This window comes from Eptesicus fuscus, chromosome 6 (assembly GCF_027574615.1).
Source record: "Eptesicus fuscus isolate TK198812 chromosome 6, DD_ASM_mEF_20220401, whole genome shotgun sequence".
Classification (NCBI taxonomy): Eukaryota; Metazoa; Chordata; class Mammalia; order Chiroptera; family Vespertilionidae; genus Eptesicus; species Eptesicus fuscus.
The window spans coordinates 32,767,191-32,789,002 of record NC_072478.1 but is presented as its reverse complement, the minus strand read 5'-3'; the positions used below and the strand labels follow the sequence as shown (position 1 = coordinate 32,789,002).

The 21,812-nt window shown below is 39.2% G+C and overlaps 1 protein-coding gene across 2 annotated transcripts in view; it reads left to right on the top strand.

The window, feature by feature from the left end:
• Nucleotides 1-21,812, top strand: part of KIF13B (kinesin family member 13B) — a 197,370-nt gene that overhangs the window by 67,840 nt on the left and 107,718 nt on the right. For both annotated transcript variants that reach the window (XM_054717618.1, XM_028159381.2), the window contains exons 4-10: nucleotides 3,646-3,706; nucleotides 7,449-7,541; nucleotides 9,321-9,501; nucleotides 13,632-13,719; nucleotides 16,402-16,536; nucleotides 18,373-18,485; nucleotides 19,594-19,705. In XM_054717618.1, coding sequence (XP_054573593.1) covers nucleotides 3,646-3,706; nucleotides 7,449-7,541; nucleotides 9,321-9,501; nucleotides 13,632-13,719; nucleotides 16,402-16,536; nucleotides 18,373-18,485; nucleotides 19,594-19,705 — 783 coding nt within the window. The remainder of the gene's footprint in view (nucleotides 1-3,645; nucleotides 3,707-7,448; nucleotides 7,542-9,320; nucleotides 9,502-13,631; nucleotides 13,720-16,401; nucleotides 16,537-18,372; nucleotides 18,486-19,593; nucleotides 19,706-21,812) is intronic.

The following is a 21,812-nucleotide window of genomic DNA, read 5'->3' as shown; positions in this document are numbered from 1 at the left end:
AAACTGTATTTGTACTTTGACCAATTATGGCCAGTCTCCTGGCAACAGCAACACAGATTCCTTTTGTGCTTTGCTGTTCACCATGTATTGGCTCAAAACCTGTTGTTCCAATCTGTGGTCAGAACTGCACTAGGCAGACTCATCTTTGTTGCTCCCAAGACAGCTGGGGACACATTCTCAGGCCAACAGAAACCTGCCCTGGCCCACAGCTTCCTCAGAAGGGAACATACTTTCATCTTAGATTTGAGCTCAGATTCTAAAGAAACTTCCTTGGGTTGCGTCAGTTCCTATATCTCAGGGAATTTATAGGTGTGCCAAAGTGGGCACCAGAACTATATTTTTGAATTGACCATTCTCTGAAGTTACTTGAAACTTTCCAGGAAATTCAGATTCTTATCTGCATTCTTAGAATTTAGTTTTAGTTTTAGAGTCTATAGTTGAATTGTAATTCTATCCTCTATTGTTGCTAAAATATCTATAGCCCTGGCTATTTGGGACTCTGAATGATTTAAAAAAATAGTTTAATATGGTACTCATTTCTTTATATATGCAAAACTAATTTTATTAGTCTTATGTCATTTTTTTTATGTAAAGGTGTTGGATTATTATTTTTTATTTATTTGAGAGAGAGAGAGGAAGGGAGAGGGAGAGAAAGAAACATCGATGTAAGAGACACATCCATCGGTTGCCTCCCGCATGCATTCTAACTGGGGATTAAACCTGAAACTTGGGCATGTGCCCCGACCAGGAATTGAACCCGAGACCCTTCTGTGTATGGGACAACACTCCAATCAACTGAGCCACACTGGCCAGATCGATGTTGGATTATTTTTGTTTTCTTATTTTTTTGTTAGAACAGGGGCTGGAGATTTCCGTAAAGATGTGAGGAGACATCACATGACTATTTTAAAACTATTTATTTTTTATTTAATTCAATTATATATTAATGTTTAAAGAAAATGTGTTGATATAAAAACTATGGAAGGAACAACACCATGTTATTAACATCTTGGTTACCTCTAGGGAGTGGTATGCTTGGTGAATGGGAGGCCTTTATTTTTTACTTTATGCTTCTGTGTTGTTTGACTTTGTTATAATGAATGTGTGTTTCTTCTCGGGTGCTTGAAAAAAAGTTTTTATTAAAATAGTTAAGGAAAAATGGTTGTTTAGAAAGGAAAGGGCTTGTCTGCTTTAGGAAATCCATGGCTGGAAAATTCTTATAATAATTTATAAAATTGCTAAAACTTAAAGAAGACCATTCAGTGTTGTTAGTAAATATGAATTAAGTGTTCATTAGTTTCCAACTTTGTACCAGGCTATGGGGCTCAAAAAATTGGGGGAATAAAGCTCATTTAGCCTCGTAGTAAAGAGCCAACTGGTGAACAGACTGCTGGCTCAAAGGCTGGGTTCAACTCTCAAGCCCCCCTCCCATCCCCTCCTGCCAGCCACCAGGTTCTTAACTTCTTTGTACCTCGATGTCCTTTGTACCTCAGTGGCCTAGCATGGACTTATCAGCTATTATTATAGTTACATTAGTGATAGCTTTTCATCTGGAATTGAGAATAAGAAATTCAGTTGTTTAAGGAATCCCTAAATTAAAAAGAGAAAGAAAAGAAACCAACTCATAATAATGGAGAGAGGAGTGCCTTTTAAGCCCGATCCTGGATAAGTATACAGGAATGGTGATGGAACCTGAGGCGCTCAGGCTCCGAGAAGAATCAGGGTGGTTCCTACTTAACCTTATTAAGAATAGAAGTAAATAAGATGATCAGAGATGAGAGTTGAAAGCTAAAACAGAAGAAACTTAAATTGAGCTTCACATTTTATTTCATCTTAGCCTGCTGAAATGATTCTCACCCTGGCTGATGAATGTACTTGGAAAAGCAGCCCCTACCTGAAATTTTTATACACAGACCTTGGGGACGACCTTCCATCTTCCTTCTTCTTTTCATCTTCTTCCTGTTGGAGAATTGCTAACACAGTGAACCACCACCATTATTGATAGATACATGTTTTGCTTTGGAAAAATGTTGAGGATTAGTTGCAGCTGGATGGTAGCTTCTGGGCTCCAGGTCTCCTGCCTCTTGCGTGTTTTCAGCTCCTGGACTTCTGCTTGCCTTTCTGGCCTGTGTTCTCCATCACTGCCCCTTCCCAGGGAGCACATGCCTCCTCTGCCTGCTGTTTTGCACAAAAATGGGTGTTCTGATCCTTCCCTTCTTGAAGGTGTTTTTATTTTTATTTTTTTTAATTAATTAATTTATTTCTAGATACCAGGCACAGGATCTCGACACTCTGGCCGGGTTGTATAGATTTTTATACAAATAATGGGATCATGGTCTAGACTTTCATAACTTTTATGTTAATATATATGAAAATTTTCTTATTAGTCTTTTACAATCTTAAAGCTATACAAAATTGTACATGGATGTGTTATAATTTATTTAAAGAATCTGCTATTTTATAGCTATTTTCAACTTGCTATAGTAATTATCTTTACATATTATTTTTTGAAAGAGAAAATTTATTTGGTAAATCACAGAGGTAGAAAAAGTAATTCCTAGAAGAAATGGGTTTAGGAAAACAAGCTTTAGAGGTAAAGGAAGGGCCATGGAGCTTGGGAGTGAGGAAGGTGCTTGGGGCAGGGAGGAAGAAGGGGAAGGGAAAGGGAAAGGCTCAGGAGAGGAGAGCACCTACATTTTATTTTTAAAGAAATCTTTGTTTTCTCTGAGAAAATAAAAATGTAGCGACTACATAAGAGCACAAAGAAGAAAACAAATAATATAAATCTTATCATGCAAAAATACACTTTATTATATGTGTGTGTATCATAGCCATCTTATTATACATATTGTTTTGTAACCTCTTTTTTTCTTACTCACATTGTGAAGTTTTCCATGTGAAATAAAAATTTATATAATCTATTGGGTGCTTAGTTGTGCATTGTAAGACTACTATTTATATACACTGAGTGGCCAGATTATTATGATCTCTGAACGCATAATAATCTGGCTACTCAGTGTATATCCTATGTAATAAAAGGCTAATATGCAAATTGTACCTTCGACCAGGAGTTCGACCAGCAGGCAGGCCGGCCAACTGCCCATGTCCCCTCTCCCTGGTCAGGCTGGCCGGACCCCACCCATGCATGAATTCACGCACCGGGCCTCTAGATATATATATAATGAGTGGCCAGATTATTATGCGTTCAGAGATCATAATAATCTGGTCACTCAGTGTATATAAAAGGCTAATATGCAAAGTGTCCCCTCGGGAGTTCGACCGGGAGGCTGTGAGTTCGATCACTCACTATGACATGCGCTGACCACCAGGGGGCAGCGCAGAACAAAGGAAGGCCCTGGCCAGCAGCTGACAGCCTGGGAAGGGAGGCCCCAACTGGCAGCCAGAAGGCCCTGATCAGTCCTTATTGCCAGCCTGGCCTAGGGACCCTACCCGTGCACGAATTTCATGCACCAGGTCTCTAGTAATTTAATAATCTTCATTCTGAGACAATGTTTTTATTTTACTATTATGAACAATGTTATCAATGTTATGACTTTGTTATAATATTATAAGTATGTTAAGGTTTTGTTCTTTTTTAAAAAGGTTTTGCTCTTAATACACACTATTATTTTTATTTTTCAACAGGTGTTTGCATATGATCATTGTTTCTGGTCTATGGATGAATCTGTCAGAGAAAAGTATGCAGGTAATATCATTTAACTGCTGATAATACAGAAAAGGTGTTTTAATGTTATTTTCTATAAATTATCATAGTATTATTTTGTGTAACTTTAAAAACTGTATAGAGAATCTCCTCTAGTCTTTGCTGTTAGAGTTTTTGTATTGGTTGGGAAATGAAAGCTTTCACAGTGAGCTGTTCTTGGTTTAAGGTGATCAAGTTAGATTGATAGGATACACGGTTGAGGTTATCTTACATGCATTCAAGGCCTTATGTGGCACCAGTCGCACGCAGTAGCCACTTAGAGTTTCTTAGATGTCTGTGATGTGGTCTAGAGAGGCAGCTTGGTGTAACGAATGCAAAGCCAGGGAGAAAATGAAACCTTGAGTTTAACCCAGGCCCTACTTCTGACTGCCTCTGTGACTGAGTAAATCACTTACCCTTTCAGTGTTCTGTTTTCTGTCTCTATTGAAGAGGAATGTACAATGTTCTTTGTAAATTTGCTCTGGAATTCTGTTGCTCTCTTTGATGATGACTATCTCAAGTCCCCTTTCACCACAAGTTTAGGACTACAGTGACAGCCTTTTATTGCCTTTATTCCTAACTGCTTACCACACCTGTTTCTATGCAATCACTCTTAAATATTGAGTGTCATATTGTATTGACTTTTATCATGAGAAACAGCAGTACTACAGCTGTTTCAAAAAGTTAAGGTCAATTTGGTCTAGCTGGCCCAATGATGACTTTAAAGAATGCTTCAGTGTCGGAAGTATGTTGATGATGTACTAATCTGGTAAATTAACTAGGAAGTGAGGCATAATGGAATGCTATTTATAGCATTTAAGACATAACAAACATAACAGTATCCAGGCCTCTCACATTTAAAGTGTGTCCAGATCCCAATTCCAGTTTGTGAGGACAGACGTGTTTCCCCAACACCACCACCAAGCAGTGCTGCAGACACCAGGTGCATGTCCTACAATTCAACTCCATTCTGACACAGTCTACCTGGAGATAGCATTAGATCCCACAGGTTAAGGGTTCACTCCTACAAGACTGCCCCCGTCCCCACACCTCACTTCAGACACCAATCACAAGTCCAGGTTGTTACCTGTGCTTCTGACCAACCAGTTGTAGATTAGAGGTTCCAGTGATTCCCCTCCTTGGACCAGAGACACCAGTCGCAAGTTCAGGTTGTTATCTGTACTTCAGATCAATTGACTCCATATCTATATATATGGAGTGAGAGAGAGATAAACATCGATGAGAGAGAGACATCAGTCAACTGCCTCCTACATGCCCTCTACTGAGGATGGAGGCTGAAACCCAGGCATATGCCCTAACGAGGAATCGAACTAGCGACCTCTGGTGCATGGGCCGATGCTCAACCAACTGAGCCACACTGGCTGGTCTGATCTCTAGATATAAAAGCCTAAGTGACCATTGAGCTGGTCGACCGGTTGCTATGATGTGCACTGACCACCAGGGGCCAGTCAACTTGGACAGATGAAAAGAGAAACAGGCGATTGAATCTATGAAAGATCGCAAGCAGGTGGGGCTGAGCTGCAGTTTGCATTGGGAGCCCGGCCATCGGCCCAAATTCCGCCACTCCCCAGGCACCATTCTGGAGGCGCAGTGCCCCCTGACTCCCATCAACCTCTCCAGCTGCGTCTTGTCTGGACAGCCGGGTCTGAGGGATGGAGAGAGGGGAAAAAAGAGACCATGAACTCTGTCCTTAGCGCCTGCCTCCTCCTATCAAACTGGAGCCACCCCCGGACTTGCAGGATGGCGCACAAAGTGGGTGGCCTAGCCGCGTAGCTACTATGACTCCCTGGTCTACCCCAGGCGCCCCTCGGGCACTCACCCCACTTCTCCGAGCCTCAGTCTGCACCCCTAGCGAGGCTGCAGGAGCACCGCCCTAAGGACCCACTTCTTCATAGCTGGGTGCAGCAGACCAGGAGATGTGAGGGGTGGCGGTGGAAGATGGGGGCAGACGCTCAGCTGACTGGGATGAGTGGGGCCAGGATGAGCGGGAGCAGCTCCTCCCCAGCCACCTGCCGGCTTGCGCACTACTATATCCATTGGGGGATGTTGGAAGTTGTATTTAGCCCGACCCCCACAGGCCACCCTGAGGGACTCCACTGGTGTATGAATCTGTGTGCACTGGGCCTCTAGTTGGCTATAAATCAGAGATTTCCATCAACTCCTTCTGGGGTTTGATTAATTTGCTAGAGTGTCTCATATAACTCAGAGAAACATTTTACTATAGATTACCCACTTATTATTCAAAGGTATAAATGAGGAACAGCCAGATGGAAGAGATACATAGGGCAAGGTATGGTAAAGGGCATGTAGATACCATGTTCTCTACAGGTGCACCATTCTCCCTAAATTTCCACATGCTCACCAACCTAGAAGCTCTCCAAACCCTGTCCTTTTCTGTTTTAATAGATGACCAGTGTACAAAATTTGTGCACTCGGGGGGCGTCCCTCAACCCAGCCTGTGCCCTTTCACAGTCCGGGAGCCCTTGGGGGATGTCCGACTGCTGGCTTAGGCTCACTCCCCACCACCACTGCTGCGCTTGCCAGCAGTGAGCTGGGACCAGCAGGGGGCAGCTCCTGCATTCAGCATCTGCCCCCTGGTGGTCAGTGTGCATTATAGCAACGGTTCATTTCTCTGGTTGATTTGCATATCAGCCTTTTATTATATAGGAGTATAGACTTCAGTACATGATTGATTAAATTATTGGCCATTGATGATCGATTCTATCTCCAGCTCCTCTCTTCTCCCCAGAGGGGAGGTGGACTGAAAGTTCTAACCCTCTAATCACATGATTGGTTCTCCTGCCAAGCACACCCATCCCTGGGTGCAGCCTGAGAGTCACCACATTAACATAACAAAAGACATATAACTTTTTAACACTTAGGAAATTCCATTTGAGTTACAAAAAAATACATTTCTTAAAAAAAATCACAATATTATCACAATACTCATGACTTGAGTTTGAATGGCTTATTTGATTTAGCCTGTAGAGAAGCATTTGACCCTATTATTTATGTTCATGGTAGAAAGCTAGAAGAAATTTTCAATATCTTCCACCCTGTAATTTAAAATTGCCACTGAGTAAAGAAAAAAAAAAAGAGCCCCTGGAGGATTGCTGCTAGTCACCATAGACCACTGGTTTCAAAACCTTGGCGACAGAAGTAAAACATGCTACCCGTGAATTATAGAGAGACTTGAAATTTTGTTCCAGAGTAGTATTTTCTGCCTGGTAAGGCTATTTTTGCCTTAACAGCTTGTTTAAAAAATAAATGTTTCCAGTGAAAAAATTACTGAGGAAAAGGAGAGGGAATTTATATATATGATTGTTTTGAACTGAGTACCTATTGAATAAAGCATTAGCTGAGTGGTATATAGTTAATTTCAGTTCCACCTAGGTCCCAAGCTTAAATTTCAGATATTTATAATCACAGTTTATAGAATTAGTAGTTCATTAGCTTTTTAAAGCATTGCAGAAGATTTTTGGTCAGTGTTTATTAATTCAAGTTCATAGTGTCAGGAACTTTTTACTCATTTTCTCTCAGGTACTAACTAGAAATATCCTGAAGAACATTAGCCTTTGGGAGCATTCATCAAGTTTAAAAATTTTTTTTTGGAGAGAAGCTGACAAAAAAGTGCATTTTTGAGGGTTTTTTTTTTTTTAATTGTTCATGTGTAGTTTTGTCTTAAAACATCCTTTCTTTTTCTCTTTCTTTCTCTCTCATTTAGGTCAAGATGATGTTTTTAAGTGCCTTGGGGAGAATATTCTTCAAAATGCTTTTGATGGCTACAATGCATGTGTCTTTGCCTACGGACAGACTGGTAATATTAAATGATATATGTTGGTGTTGTTTTTTTAAGCTTTAAGGATTATGGTAGAAAATATACCAAAAAGGATGCATATTGTTAGCATCTTATCAGTTATGATTGATAAGGAGCATTTTGACTTCTGTACCTCTGTGGTCACTGTGCTTAAGTGAAGGAGTCACTATTTTAAGGGTATATTGTACCCTTGTCCAATTGAAAACTGTTCTTCATGGAAAAATATTTATGATATTGTTAAGAGGCAGAGTGTATAATAGTTATAAGGGCGGTGGCTCTGATCCAGGTTATTCCAGCTCCAACCCTGTTTCTGCCATTGACTAGCAATGAAACTCGCCCCTCAGTTCCCTTGTCTGTAAAATGTTGATAATTATAGACCTTTCTTATTGGGTGGGTTGTCACAATGAGTTAACGTGTGAAAACTTTTAGAAAAGGCCTGCTACATAAGAAGTGGTGTATTAGCCCAGCCAGCATGGCTCAGTGGTTGAGTGTTGACCTATGAACCAGGAGATTCCTGGTCAGGGCCCATGCCCGGGTTGTGGGCTTGATCCCCAGTGTGGGGCATGCAGGAGGCAGCCAATCAGTGATTCTTTCTCCTCATTGATGTTTCTATCTCTCTCTCTCCCTCTCCCTCTCCCTCCCTCTCTGAAATCAATAATTTTATATATGTATAAATATATATAAAAGAAGTGGTATATTAGTTTTAGAAATTATGATAATGAGATAAAGCAGCAACTTGTGTTTAAAAGTGTGTTTATAGGCCCTGGCCAGGTAGCTCAGTTGTTTAGAGTGTGGTCCCAGTACACCACGGTTACGGGTTCAATCCTTGGTCAGGGCACATGCAAACATCAACCAATCTATAATAATAAAAGTGTAATATGTTAATTAGATCGGACAGCCCATCGACCTTCCGGACAAAGCTGGGGCTGTGAGGGCCGAGGCAGCCTTCACGGCTGCGAGGGTCAAGCCCCTTGCACGAATTTCGTGAATGCATAAATAAATGGAACAACAAATCAATGCTTCTCTCTCTCTCTCTCTCTCTCTCTCTCTCTCTCTCCCTCCCTCTCTCTCTCCCCCCCTCCCTCCCTCCCTCCTTCCCTCTCTTCTCTCCCTCTCTTCTCTCTCCTCTCTCCCTCCCCCCTCACTCTCCCTTCCTCTCTCTCTGTCAAATCAATAAATAAATAAAAATAAAAGTATGTTTATAAAATCACTGCTTTTAAAAAAAGAAACAGAATTATACTAAGGAGTGTGATTGCTTGGATTTTCCCCCCCTTTTTTCTGGTGTTTTCTGCATTGTCTTTAATGAATATATATTCTTGATACAATGGAGAAAATAATTTTATAATAGAAAAAGATTACTCTAGTTTCTACACTATTGTCAAGGGTAGTAGGTTACTTTGCTCTGGGGCCTATAGAGATAACATAATTTTTGTGGTATGGTTAGTGGTTGAGAGCAGGCACAATAGTATTATTGATCATATGGATCTTCCCTATTGATTTTAGAAAACTATTTTTCAGTCGTTTGAGGTAATTTTTTAAACTCTGAAGGTGCTTAAAGAAGGTTTTTGTTTTCTTCTTAAAGGATGTTTACATTTGACTTTTCCACGTGCAGTAGGAAAGCTTCTGTATTTAATAGTCTCATCATTATATTTGGGTATATTTCTTATTTTATTTAGGGCATTTTCCTAAGTGCTAGTAATTTATTTTGAGCATTGGAAAGAGGTTTATGTATTTCAGCTTCTCAAAGAGACAGTAATAACTACAATTTTCATTTTTTAGGATCTGGAAAATCTTATACCATGATGGGCACAGCTGACCAACCTGGATTAATCCCAAGACTTTGCAGTGGACTCTTTGAACGAACTCAGAAAGAAGAAAATGAAGAGCAGAGTTTTAAAGTAGAAGTGTCCTATATGGAAATTTATAATGAAAAAGTCAGAGACCTTCTTGATCCCAAAGGGTAAATGACTTTGAGACTTTACTATTATAGTATTATGGACTAAAATTTAAATTGGCTTAAGTGAAATTTAAAAAAATATATATTTTATTGATTTTAGAGAGGAAGGGACAGGGAGAGATAGAAACATCTATGATGAGAGAGAATCATTGATTGGCTGCCTCCTGCATGCCCCCTACTGGGAATCAAGCCCGCAACACAGGCATGTGCCCTTGGCCGGAATCAAACCTGGGACCCTTCAGTCCGCAGGCCTATGCTCTATTCATTGAGCCAAATCAGCTAGGACTTAAGTGAAATTTTTTACATTGAACTCTAGCAGAGAGTTTTTTACCTAGTTATTTGTGATTTTATCTAGTTTTCTAGTTACTGCTTTTGTGATTTGCTGTGAGTTGCTTTGAGTGGCTTTCTGCAGCCAATTCTGGGGTTTTGAAGTTCGGGCTGAGGTGGGGCAGGGAAGTGTGGGTGAGCAGCACCCATTTGGGTCATACTGCCTTCCTCATATGCATCCTCATTACTTAGTATCCGGATAGCTGGTATCCTTAGTCAAGTAGGTTATTATTGTTTTTTTAACCAAGAAATTTCAGGAGGAAATCAGCTGTTTGTTTATAGGCTGTGGAGAGAGAGACAAAGGCATATGAAACCTGGACTCTAGGATCATTAATTTTAAAGATTCTTAGATTTAAAAAAAGTCCCATTTTATGGCATAGACTTTGAAATAAAAGTGGCTCAGAAGTATTAGAAAGCCTTAAAAATGTTCTCATTCTGCAGTCATATCTGAACCTAATGGGGAAGAAAAGAGGTATCTGAGGCAATCTGTTCATTGTACCCAGCATTTTCTGAATTCTGATTTTAGGGAAGTGTAACAGTGAGAGAAAGAAACAGGTAATAACCACAGCTTGTGGCTATGGATGTAGAAACAGTGTCCAGGAGGTCAAAGAGCCAAATGAGCTGAGGCTTAAAGTCAGAGGGTAACGAGGGGACAGTGAGTTATGTTTGGATGAAGATGGTCAAGGAAAGATGGTCTTAGAGGCAATGAATCATAGTGATTCATTGAGACAGTTGCTCAATCACAATGAGTATCTTTGCCCGGAGAAGGGAAGATTCACTAGACCAGTGGTCGGCAAACTCATTAGTCAACAGAGCCAAATATCAACAGTACAACGATTGAAATTTATTTTGAGAGCCAAATTTTTTAAATTTAAACTTCTTCTAACGCCACTTCTTCAAAATAGACTCGCCCAGGCCGTGGTATTTTGTGGAAGAGCCACACTCAAGGGGCCAAAGAGCCGCATGTGGCTCGCAAGCCACAGTTTGCCAACCACGGCACTAGAGAGTGTTTGATGAATTTTGTGCTGAGTACGAGTTTGTTGACAGAGAAGTCAGGTGAGAACCATTCGAACACAGGGACAGCCCATGCCAAGCATGTTTGGAGAAATCCCTGGTTTGGAGACTGACCAGCTGTCCAGTGTGACTGCCAGAACAGGGCACAAAAGGAGGCCAGACGTAGGAAGGTTGTGGCCTGAGCACCCACATCTTGCTGAATATTGTGCCCTCGTACTTTTTCTGGCTCTACCCTGAAAACTTTGTCTTGCACCTTCATCTCTGTGAAGACCATCATTTTCTTAGAGATCCAGCCTAGACCTACTCAGAAGTTTTTAGCTAGTTTCATTCTTGTGTTTTATATCCCACAGTACATGTGTGGCATAGCTTAAACTTTACAGTTTTTTCATGGTCTTTAATAATTTCTTATATGTTTGTCTTGTGTATAGCTTAGTAATCAACAGCTTGGGCTTTGGATTTATCTAGCTCTGGATCTAGGCCCATTAATGGTTACCTATTGAGCAAGGTCCTTATGCTTTTTAGGCCTCATTTGTACAGAGAGTATGATAATATCACAGAATATCTCAGAGGCTGTTGCAGGTAGACTGGGACGCTACACTTGAGGCCTTAGAACCTTTATGCTGCATAAAGTGCTCAGTAAGTGTTAGCTGTTGTTATTGTTGTCTCCCCCATGGAAGTTCTTGAAGTTTTTTGTAATGTTTCTGAACAGTTGAAGTAAATAGATAAAAACTATAAAAGTGAGCCCTAGCCGGTTTGGCTCAGTGGATAGAGTGTTGGCCTGCAGACTGAAGGGTCCCAGGTTCGATTCCAGCCAAGGACATATGCCTGGGTTGTGGGCTCGGTTCCCTGGACATGCAGGAGGCAGCCCTTCAATGATTTTCTCTCATCATTGATGTTTCTATCTCTCTCTCCCTTCCTCTCTGAAATCAATAAAAATATATTTTTTAAAAAACTATAAAAGTGATATTTTTTCAGTGAAAGACTATTTGAGAGAACTTTGCTTTGTTACTCAGGGACTAATTTTATTAATTCTGCATGTACTATGTGTAATAATGTAATTCTGTTTTTATTTATTTTTCTTAGTCCTCACCCAAGGATATGTTTTTATTGATTTTTAGAGAGAGTGAAAGGGGAGAGAGAGGGAGAGAGAGAGAGAGAGAGAGAGATGAGAGAGAAATGAGAGAGAAACAGTGACCAGTTGCTTCCTGTATGCACCCTGACTGGGGATCAAACTCTAAACCTAGGTATGAGCCCTGGCAGGGAATCGAACCTGCAACCTTTCGGTGTACCGGACGATGCTCTAACCAACCAAGCCACCCGGCTAGGGCATAATGTAATTATATTTTACTCAGGAGATAATACAGTACACATTATCTTTAAGATAAAGGGAAAAAGGGAAAGGAAAAAGAATATATCCTGAAGTCAGAACTAAGTTAAATAATTGTTCTATGTCTATTTTATGCAGTTTCATCATAGTAAGCAAAGTACTTGGTTGATCCTAGGGTGCTAAAAGAGTCCAAATCACTAGAAAATATTAAGTTAAATGAAATAAAAATCACTTGTAATCTCACCATCAACAAGTATTTTTACATTATAATGATTTTATTTTTTAAAGGTTTTTTTTTTTTGAGGTAAAATTCACAATCAATCATCAGCAAATATTCTTAACATTTTGGGTTGATATCATTAACTATGCTGTATGCTCTAGATTTTTGGCAAATGTAGTTTGGCATGGGTTTATCAGTTCTTTGTTTGCTAAGAGGCTTACTTATTTTTTAACTAGAGGCCCGCTGCATGAAATTCGTTCACTGGGGGTGAGGGGTTCTTCAGCCCGGCTGGCGCCTTCTCGCAGTCCAGGATGGGGAGCGGACCTAAGCTGGCAGTCAGACATTCCTCTCGCAGTACGGGACTCCTCGCTCCTTACCGCCCGCCTGCTTGCTGCTCCTTATCACTCGGCTTGTTGCTCCTTAGCGCTGCTGTAGAGGTGGGAGAGGCTCCCGCCACCGCTGCTGGGCTCACCAGCCGTGAGCCCGGCTTCTGGCTGAGCGGCGCTCCCCCTGTGGGACCACACTGACCACCAGGGGGCAGCTCCTGCATTGAGCTACTGCCTCCTGGTGGTCAGTGCGCATCATAGTGACTGATCATTCTGGTCATTCTGCCATAATGGTTGCTTAGGCTTTTATTATATAGATCATGAATGAGTGCTTAATTTTATCGAATACTTTTCCTACATTTATTGAAATTACTGTGTGTTTCCCCCCCCCCCCCCATTAGTCTATCAATGTAGTAAAGGCCATGAATCCTTTTCCAGTATAAAAAAAAAACAACAAACAAACTGGCAACCCTGAGATAAGCCCAATTTTAAGTTTTTAAATCATCATCAGATTCATTATTTGTCGTCTTTTATTTTTATTCATGATCGAGGTTGTATGAGGTTGGTCTGTAATTTTTCTTTCTTGCACAGTTAACATTTATTGAGTTTCTGCTCTCTGTCCCACATTCTGTGAAATGACAAGTAGACTGTTTGTTTTTATTTGACTTGGCATTCTTTGTGGTAGCAAATAGACATCCCACAGTGTACCCTTTTGAGAGATGTGATATTTTACCACATTGTGAAGTGTTTGTTACCAGTCAAGATTTTAAATTTTGGTTTAAATTCTTCTGGGATCAAGTCAGTGGTTTTATTTTTTTGGGATCTTTGTTGAATTTAGTATGTATCTTATGGAGCATAGTTGAGTCCTTTAAAAAACAGGTTATTGTTTAAAAATCATTTCTTTGTTTTTAATGCACAGAAGCCGTCAAACGTTAAAGGTCAGAGAGCACAGTGTGTTGGGACCCTATGTCGACGGACTTTCTAAACTGGCTGTCACAAGCTATAAGGTAAACAACATCCTTTATGTAATTCGGTGTAGCAGTTTTTTTGTTTAATTTGTGATTATTATTATTTTTGAAATTTAAAAAGTTACAGCAGTGTCACTTAATAAATTACTTTTTACATAATTTTTTACTTAAAAAGCTGTATATGGCTGTCAGGACAGTTTAATTGTGTGAGAAGGTGTACATTTGCAAAAAATACCTATTCTTCTATTGTAACACACACTTTTTTGTGTGTTTTACAAGCTCTAAAATTGTGATGTTCCTTACAATGATAAATATCAGCTTTTTTCCTCCCTGATAGTACATAAAATAGTGAAGTTGCTTATGATTGAGTGGATATAATCAAATACAATGTACAAGTTGAGAAGATGAAATTCAAAGCTTGTTTCTAATCTGAGAGAATCACTTACTGCCTTTAGTTCTTGTCATTTTCAAACTCAGGGTTCTGCTTTGTGTGAATCCATTGGGCTTTGCGCACTAGGGAAATGGGGGTGGGGTGACATGCTGTGATGTAATGTACATTGAATTGAGAGTCTGAGAATGTTGATCTAGTGACACTTAATCCTTTTGTTCAGTTCCTGTTTGACTCTGGGTTCTTTACTCCACCTCACCTACCCTCTTTGTCCTAGTTTTCAAAATGGAAATTAGTTTTATAGTCTTGACTATCTTATGGGGTAGGTTCATTTGTTTCTTTGTTCATTAATGAATTCTATCATTTGGTCAATGACACTTCACTTAGTAAATATCTATTGAATACCTGTCATGTGCCAGGCTTTGTGCTAGATGCTGAGGATATAAAAAAGAGAATGAGATGGTCCATTACCTCAAGCTGCTTACAGGTGTTATAAAGTTATTATGAAACAACATGGTTTTAAGTGCTGTGGTAGATGCATATTCGAGGAGGGGTACCTAACTTAAATGGATATGTAGGTGTCCGTGAAGGGTGGTGTCTGAGAAGGCTTCCTGGAGGAGATCAAACGGGATAATGTATGTGAAAGTCTTTGAGAACTCTAGAGCAGCGGTTGCCAATCTTTCGGACTCATGGACCACCAGTGGTCCGCGGACCACTGGTTGGCAACCGCTGCTCTAGAATATGTATATAAATGTTAGGTATTGTTGGATCATTTGAGAGCATATTTATGCAACATTGGAGAGAGAGCAAGATTGTTTTGAGAGCTCAAAGGAGATTGGATGTTAAAAATATTAAAAGGCTCGCCCTAACTGGTTTGGCTCAGTGGATAGATCGTCGGCCTGCGGACTGAAGGGTCCCGGGTTCGATTCCAGTCGGGGGCATGTGCCTTGGTTGCGGGCACATCCCTTGTGGGAGGTGTGCAGGAGGCAGCTGATCGATGTTTCTCTCCCATCGATTTTTCTAACTCTCTATCCCTCTCCCTTTCTCTCTGTAAAAAATCAATAAAATATATTAAAAAAATTAAAAGGCTCAATACAGAGTTCATGCATGAGGCAACAGATTAGAGACCAATGAATAAATGTAGGCTGAATAGGATAAGCTTTTACGTTAAGCCTTAGGATTGTCAGATTTAATGGGTCTAAAGTGGATTTAGAATGGATCTAGAACATTGTGATTTTTTCTATTGTGGTGCCTATTTATATATCTTTTTACAGTTAATATTTTTACTTGGAGGTATTTTATTTATAATGTTGACTTTTTCCTTAAGCATTATTTTTTAAAATTTATACCGCAAAATAGAACCTTATGGTTTTCAAAGGTTTTTATATGTGTATGTCAGGATTATGTTTGGCTACGTATAACAGAAAAAACCATAATAGAATTTAAGTTCTTTGGAATATGAATTATTATGTTTTGACCATTCTGTGTTCTCAGTATCTAAAAATGTACCTGGCACATAGTAGGTGCTTTCAATATATATTTGAGTGAGTGAATGAAAGAATGAATGGTGAAAGAGCTGGTATGGTGGCCCTAAAGATGATGTTAGGAATCCAGATTCCTGCCAGCTCTGTGGTAATGCCCTTATTTTTATAGTTCAAGGTGGCTTTAAAAACCAAGATGCAACAGCATGCCTACCCCCTTAAGCACAATTCCCAATGACCTGTATTATACTTCACCTCTCATTCACTAAAACTTAGTCATATGGCCAGACTGAGCTTCAAGGTGTCTGGGAAATGTTCCCTTAGCTATGCAGCAATATGCTTACTGAAGATTGGGTTCCTTTACTGGAAAGAGGAGGAGACTGGATAGAAGGAGGCAGCTAGTGGACTCTTACACATATCATCTTTCTTGTTCCTAAATTAAATCCTTATAATGTAGATGATGTTATAGCTCTGCATTGTTACTTATGAAACTCAAATTCAGATTGTTTAAGTAACTGTTTTAGAGCTTGTAACATTTTTTAAAATGAAGATCCCATGATCTTTCTGTATTACATCATGCTGTCTCTGTTTTAGCAGTAATGCCAACAAGTAGTGCAGAAATTCATCTCTTGAAGTTTTTATTTTTAAAAATAGGTCTGGTAAGATATCCTCTAAGGTAGTGAGGTGATGCTCTGTATTCTGTGAGGTTTAATTTTCATTGAAAAACAAAGTGTAAATGTCAACTATGGCTGAATAAGTAGTGAAACTTTTCATGTATTTCCTAGTGTAGCAGAGTTTTAATATATATTAGATGGATAATGAAATGTATGTCTGTGACTTGTTTTCACTTAGGATATTGAGTCTTTGATGTCTGAGGGTAATAAATCTCGTACAGTTGCTGCAACCAACATGAATGAGGAAAGTAGCCGATCCCATGCGGTCTTCAAAATCACCCTCACACATACTTTGTACGATGTGAAGTCTGGGGTAGGTGTTCAGATATATGACCTCCCCCCCCTTTTTTTTTTTAATTTGTAAAGTGGATCATGGTTTATCTTATTCCCTTTAGGTGTTAGATGACTCAAAGTCCTAAACAAACATGTGTATCAGGACAAGAAATAAAAAGCTACTCTCGGTAAACAGAAAGAGATTTAAAGGAGGGATTTGGGGGCTTGCAAAGTTGTTGGAACATCTGAGGAGGAGTGGGTTTTAGACTGAATCTCTTGGAGAAACTTCCAGAACAACACAAAGCTTATTGACCAGTATGCTGCCCCTGAGGCCACCACTATGCTGTGGCTATGAGTTCCAGGCATACCCCATAGCTGTGATCCAGGACAATATACTACCACGATCCTGCTTGCCAGTAAAAAAAAAACACCCAAAACAAACAAAAAAACACAAAAGGGGGACAGAGGATGGCCTTTGCTTTACTTCTGTTTTCCAAATCTTAAGCAAGTGTATCTGACAGAACCCAAGTCAGCCCATAACCCTGGCCTGCGAGGGAGACTGAGAAATGTAAGTTTTAGTTCTCCACCATCTCCAGCTAAAGAAGGCGGAGCAGAAGTTATACAAGCAGATGGTCCAAAGTCTATGCCACAGCATTTTTCCCCCCACAGCATTTTTTTGAGCTTTGAACTATGATGGCTAATGGTATAAGCTAATGTTAATACTCTAGCTGATTCAATGGAGATACTTTTTGAAATATTACCTTCTGCTAAGCAGCTAAGTATTAGAAGGAATAAATTGCAATGAGAAAACTGTACTATAAGTTGCTAGATTTTTAGAATGATATTTTTGAGTATTTGGTTTTGAAACTTGTAAGAGTTAACAGAGCCAGAGACACATATGCTTCTTCTACACACTGAAACGTCTCTGTTGACTTACACATTTATGTTTTCCTCTTTTAATATGAATTTTTGCATATTTTATTATTATGCCCACCCCCAGCAAATCGATTTCAAATACCAGAAGCTAAAATAATTACCCTGGCAAAGCACTATATTTTGGCAGGATTTTTGTTTGCTGAAAGCTTATTTTTCTTCTATTGCCATCACAGCAAGATTAGTGTAACAACAAAAAGTTCTTTGTTTCCTATTTCCTTTTCAGCATAAAACAAAAAACATACTGAGGACTTTTTTTTTTTTTTAACCAGAAGTACTTTTGATTTGGAAAGCTGAATATCCTTTTGTAGCAACATGTTTATTTATGGAAATAAATATGAATGTATATTTTAAAGGAAAGTTTTAAAAAACGATCCAGTCTATAGAATTTGGCATTGATTTTCCACATTTTTTGTATTGCTGCTGAAAATAAAATCTTAATGTATGATTTAATATAAAGCACTTTTATATTAAAATTTTTATTTTTCAATTACAGTTTACATTCAATGTTACTTTGTATTAGTTTCAGGTGTACAGCATAATGGTTAGATAGTCATACACTTACAAAGTGTTCCCCTGATATTTTCAGTGCCCACCTGGAACCACGTGTATTTATTACAATACTAGTGACTATATTCCCTATGCTGTGCTTTATATCCTCATGTGTTTTGTAACTACCAATCTGTACTTCTCAGTCCCTTCACCTTTTTTTAACCCTTCCCTCTGACAACCACCAGTCTCTTCTCTGTATCCAGAGTTTTGTATAATTTTGTGTTTACAAGATTGTACAGTTTTCTCACAGTGGTTTATAGCAACACAAACTAATTTTGAAAAAACAGTAACTCTTTAATAAAGGATTTCTATAATAAACTCATTCTGTAAAGATGGTATCACCTTTTGTATTCCTTAACTGTGTATTAGTATTTGTCAATTTACTTTCTAGACATCTGGAGAGAAAGTGGGCAAACTGAGCTTGGTGGATTTAGCTGGCAGTGAGCGGGCAACAAAAACTGGAGCTGCTGGTGACAGGTTGAAGGAGGGGAGCAACATTAACAAGTAAGTTTTTCAGGAGCTTTATTGCTTCGTTGATTTAATAGCCAAATAGGTGAACTTCTGTGGTTATTAAAATAATAAGATTCTGGGCCGATTAAGGCTATAATGGTTTTGAAATTTTTTCAGATGTATATTGTTTTATGAGCTTGAACCTATTTTATGTTTTGGGCAGATGTCTGATGGGACTGAGGAGTACAGCCTCAGTTGATCAGAGGTTTCTCAGGAGTGGCCTTTTGAGATTTGGGGCTTGGGAATTCTTTGTCCCTAACAGTGGTCCTGTGTATTCTAGAGTGTTTAGCGGCACCTCTGGCCTCTACCCACTAGGTGGCGGTAGTATCTGCCACCTCTCTCCCCGCACCCTAAGTTGTGACAACCCAAATTATCTCCACACATTGCCAGCTGCTCCCTGTGGGGGTACAGTCAGGCCCAGTTGAGAACTGCTGGTCTAAGCTATAGAACAGAACAAAGGTAATGGGTCTATCAGAGTCCAGCTGCTGACCTTGACCTGGGTGTCACTGTCTGAACAAACAGCAGCATGTATACTGGCCACATCTGGCTTTCCCTCTTATGACTGCTGTGGTGCTTATTTATTCCTAGAGGTTAGGGCTTTATGAAGTAATGTTTTGTTCACCAATTCTTTCATATGGCTATATTTTCTTCCTTGAGCTAAAATGTTAGCTCCTGTGGGCAAGAATTTTTCTATCTTTGTAGCTCCCAGAAGGACACATAATGAGATAACCAGTCATCAGTAACCAGCTGGAGATCATAGAACACCATCATGCAGATTCTGTTATTATCCAATGTAGCTTCCTTTCTTAAAGTTATGTGGTGTTCGTGTCATTATCTTGACCCAAAGGTTTACAGCTCACATCTTTATCTATAAAAATGAAAAAAAAAAATGGCCAAGCTAAGCAATTTTATTGCTTACAGTAGTATTAGAGGGATATCAGCTTTTAGAGTTTATGTATTTTTAAACAGAGCAGCAAAATGCTGACCACAGTACTGTTTTCTTGCAGGTTCAAAGGCATCTTGAGGTTCAATCTTTGTGTTGAAACGTGATACTTGATATACTCTGTTTTTTATGATTATTATGGTTTGTTGCACCATGCAGGTCCCTCACAACCCTTGGTCTGGTTATCTCAGCCCTAGCAGATCAGAGTGCTGGCAAAACCAAGAATAAATTTGTTCCATATCGTGACTCGGTTCTCACTTGGCTGCTCAAAGTAAGTTTTTGTTCCCTTCCTGGTCTACTCTTGGTGGTCGATAGCAGGAAGAATAGCGAGTAGAATATTAGTCCTTTCCGATGATCATTTCCTCCATCATTAGGCTGTTAGATGGTAACCATAATTTTAATTTATTAAGCACAGGTTTCTTCCTGATTCAGCAGAACTGGAAGCAGTGGGAGTTTGGTGCACACTGGATCCCACAGTTTCCCTGAGATTTGGGGGAATAGAAGAAGGACCTCATGCTAATCTAATAGGCAAGTGAGTCATAGGAAAGGAGTTTCCACCATCTTACAGACCCAGCTGGACCACTGTTTTTCTTACAGACGCCCTTTATTTGACATTTTTGTACCTTCCATTTCAGTTTAACTTCAAGACTACTCATGACCATTTTAATTTGCTTTCAGCTTCTTAAAGTGTTGTTTAAGAATATAGAGCAGGTCACATAATCATTCACTGACTGACTCAACGTCAATGAGAGAAATGTAAATGAGAAAGAAATATAACACCTGTGTGAAGTGTCGTGGAGAACATAAGGGAGTGCGAGGCACTGCTTGCCTTCTCATTGCTCAGAGTTTGGTAAGGGAGATATGATCTGTACATAAAATATTATAACACGAGTCAGTGATTCCATGAGAGATAATAATGACCTGTAATAGGAGTTTGGGGGAAAGAGAGACTATTTCCAGGTTTCCTCTTGTCTTCCAGCGTCCCGTTAATTTTGATGAACTGAATATTGGCCTGGGAGTTAGAGGATATAAAATCTAGTGACAGTTTAATTCTTTATAGAGTGGCCAACCTGCAACACTATTTTCCTACAACCCCTTTTTTCCTTTTTTTTTTTTAAATGGAGTAATAATTTTATGAACCCTGTTTAGTCTTGTGATAGCTTATTTTCTCCTTGATCAAGATTTATGTATTGAACACCCATTACTCATTGTGACAGGGTTTGAGAATATAAAGATGAGTTAAACATAAGTCCCACAATTTTGACTTAGTCCATGACATGTTTAGAGAACTGTGTTTGTAAAAGGAGTAGGATTTTCTTCTAGTTTCTACACCCTCTTAAAGGGTTCCTAGTATTCAAGTTTACTTTTTAGAACTCTGCACACCATTTGAACATGCTTTATTAAGTGTAATTTGCCACAGTAGAAAATCAGATACGTTACTTCCTTTGGCCAAAGTGAAGTAACATTGAAATTTAAAACAAAAGAATAAACAAACAAAACTTTTTAAAAATAACTCTACATTTTATTTTTCAATTACAGTCACTATTATTTTGTATTGGTTTCAGGTGTACAGCATAGTAGTTAGACAATTATATACTTTACAAAGTTTTCCTCCTGATATTTCCAGTACCCACCTGGCACCATACATATTTATTGCACTGTTATTGGCTATATTCCCTATGCTGTACTTTACATCCCCATGACTATTTTGTGTTTTTTTTTAATATATTTTTATTGATTTCAGAGAGGAAAGGAGAGGGAAGAGATAGAAACATCAATGATGAGAGAGAATCATTGATCCGCTGCCTTCTGCACGCCCCTTTCTAGGGATCGAGCCCACAACCCCGGCATGTGCCCTTGACCGAATCAAACCCGGGACCCTTCAGTCCACAGGCCGACGTTCTATCCACTGAGCCAAACCGGCTAGGATCCCATGACTGTTTTCTAACTACCCATTTGTACTTCTTAATTCTTCATCTCTTTCACCCAGTCCCCTAACCCCCTACCCTTCTGGCAATCACCAGTTTATTCTCTGTGTCTATGAATCTGTCTCAATTTTGAACAAACAAAATTTATTAATTAAAAACTATTTCTAAATAACTCTTGAATTAAAGGGATATTACAAAACATTTCACTACTAAGGAAATAATTGTACTGGTCTTCATAAGTTAATAATTAACCTTAAAACATCATTTGTTTAATTTCCAGAAGAAATCTCAATAAGATACTTACTTCTTCCTCAAAGTTTCCACAAAAACATTTCCTAATTATTCATGGTTATTCCCTGCATGTGCCTGATTTAAAAGACAGAACAGTCATTGTCCTATTGTTTCAGTGTTGCTACTTCAGTTCACTTAAATAAACAATAGGAAATACCT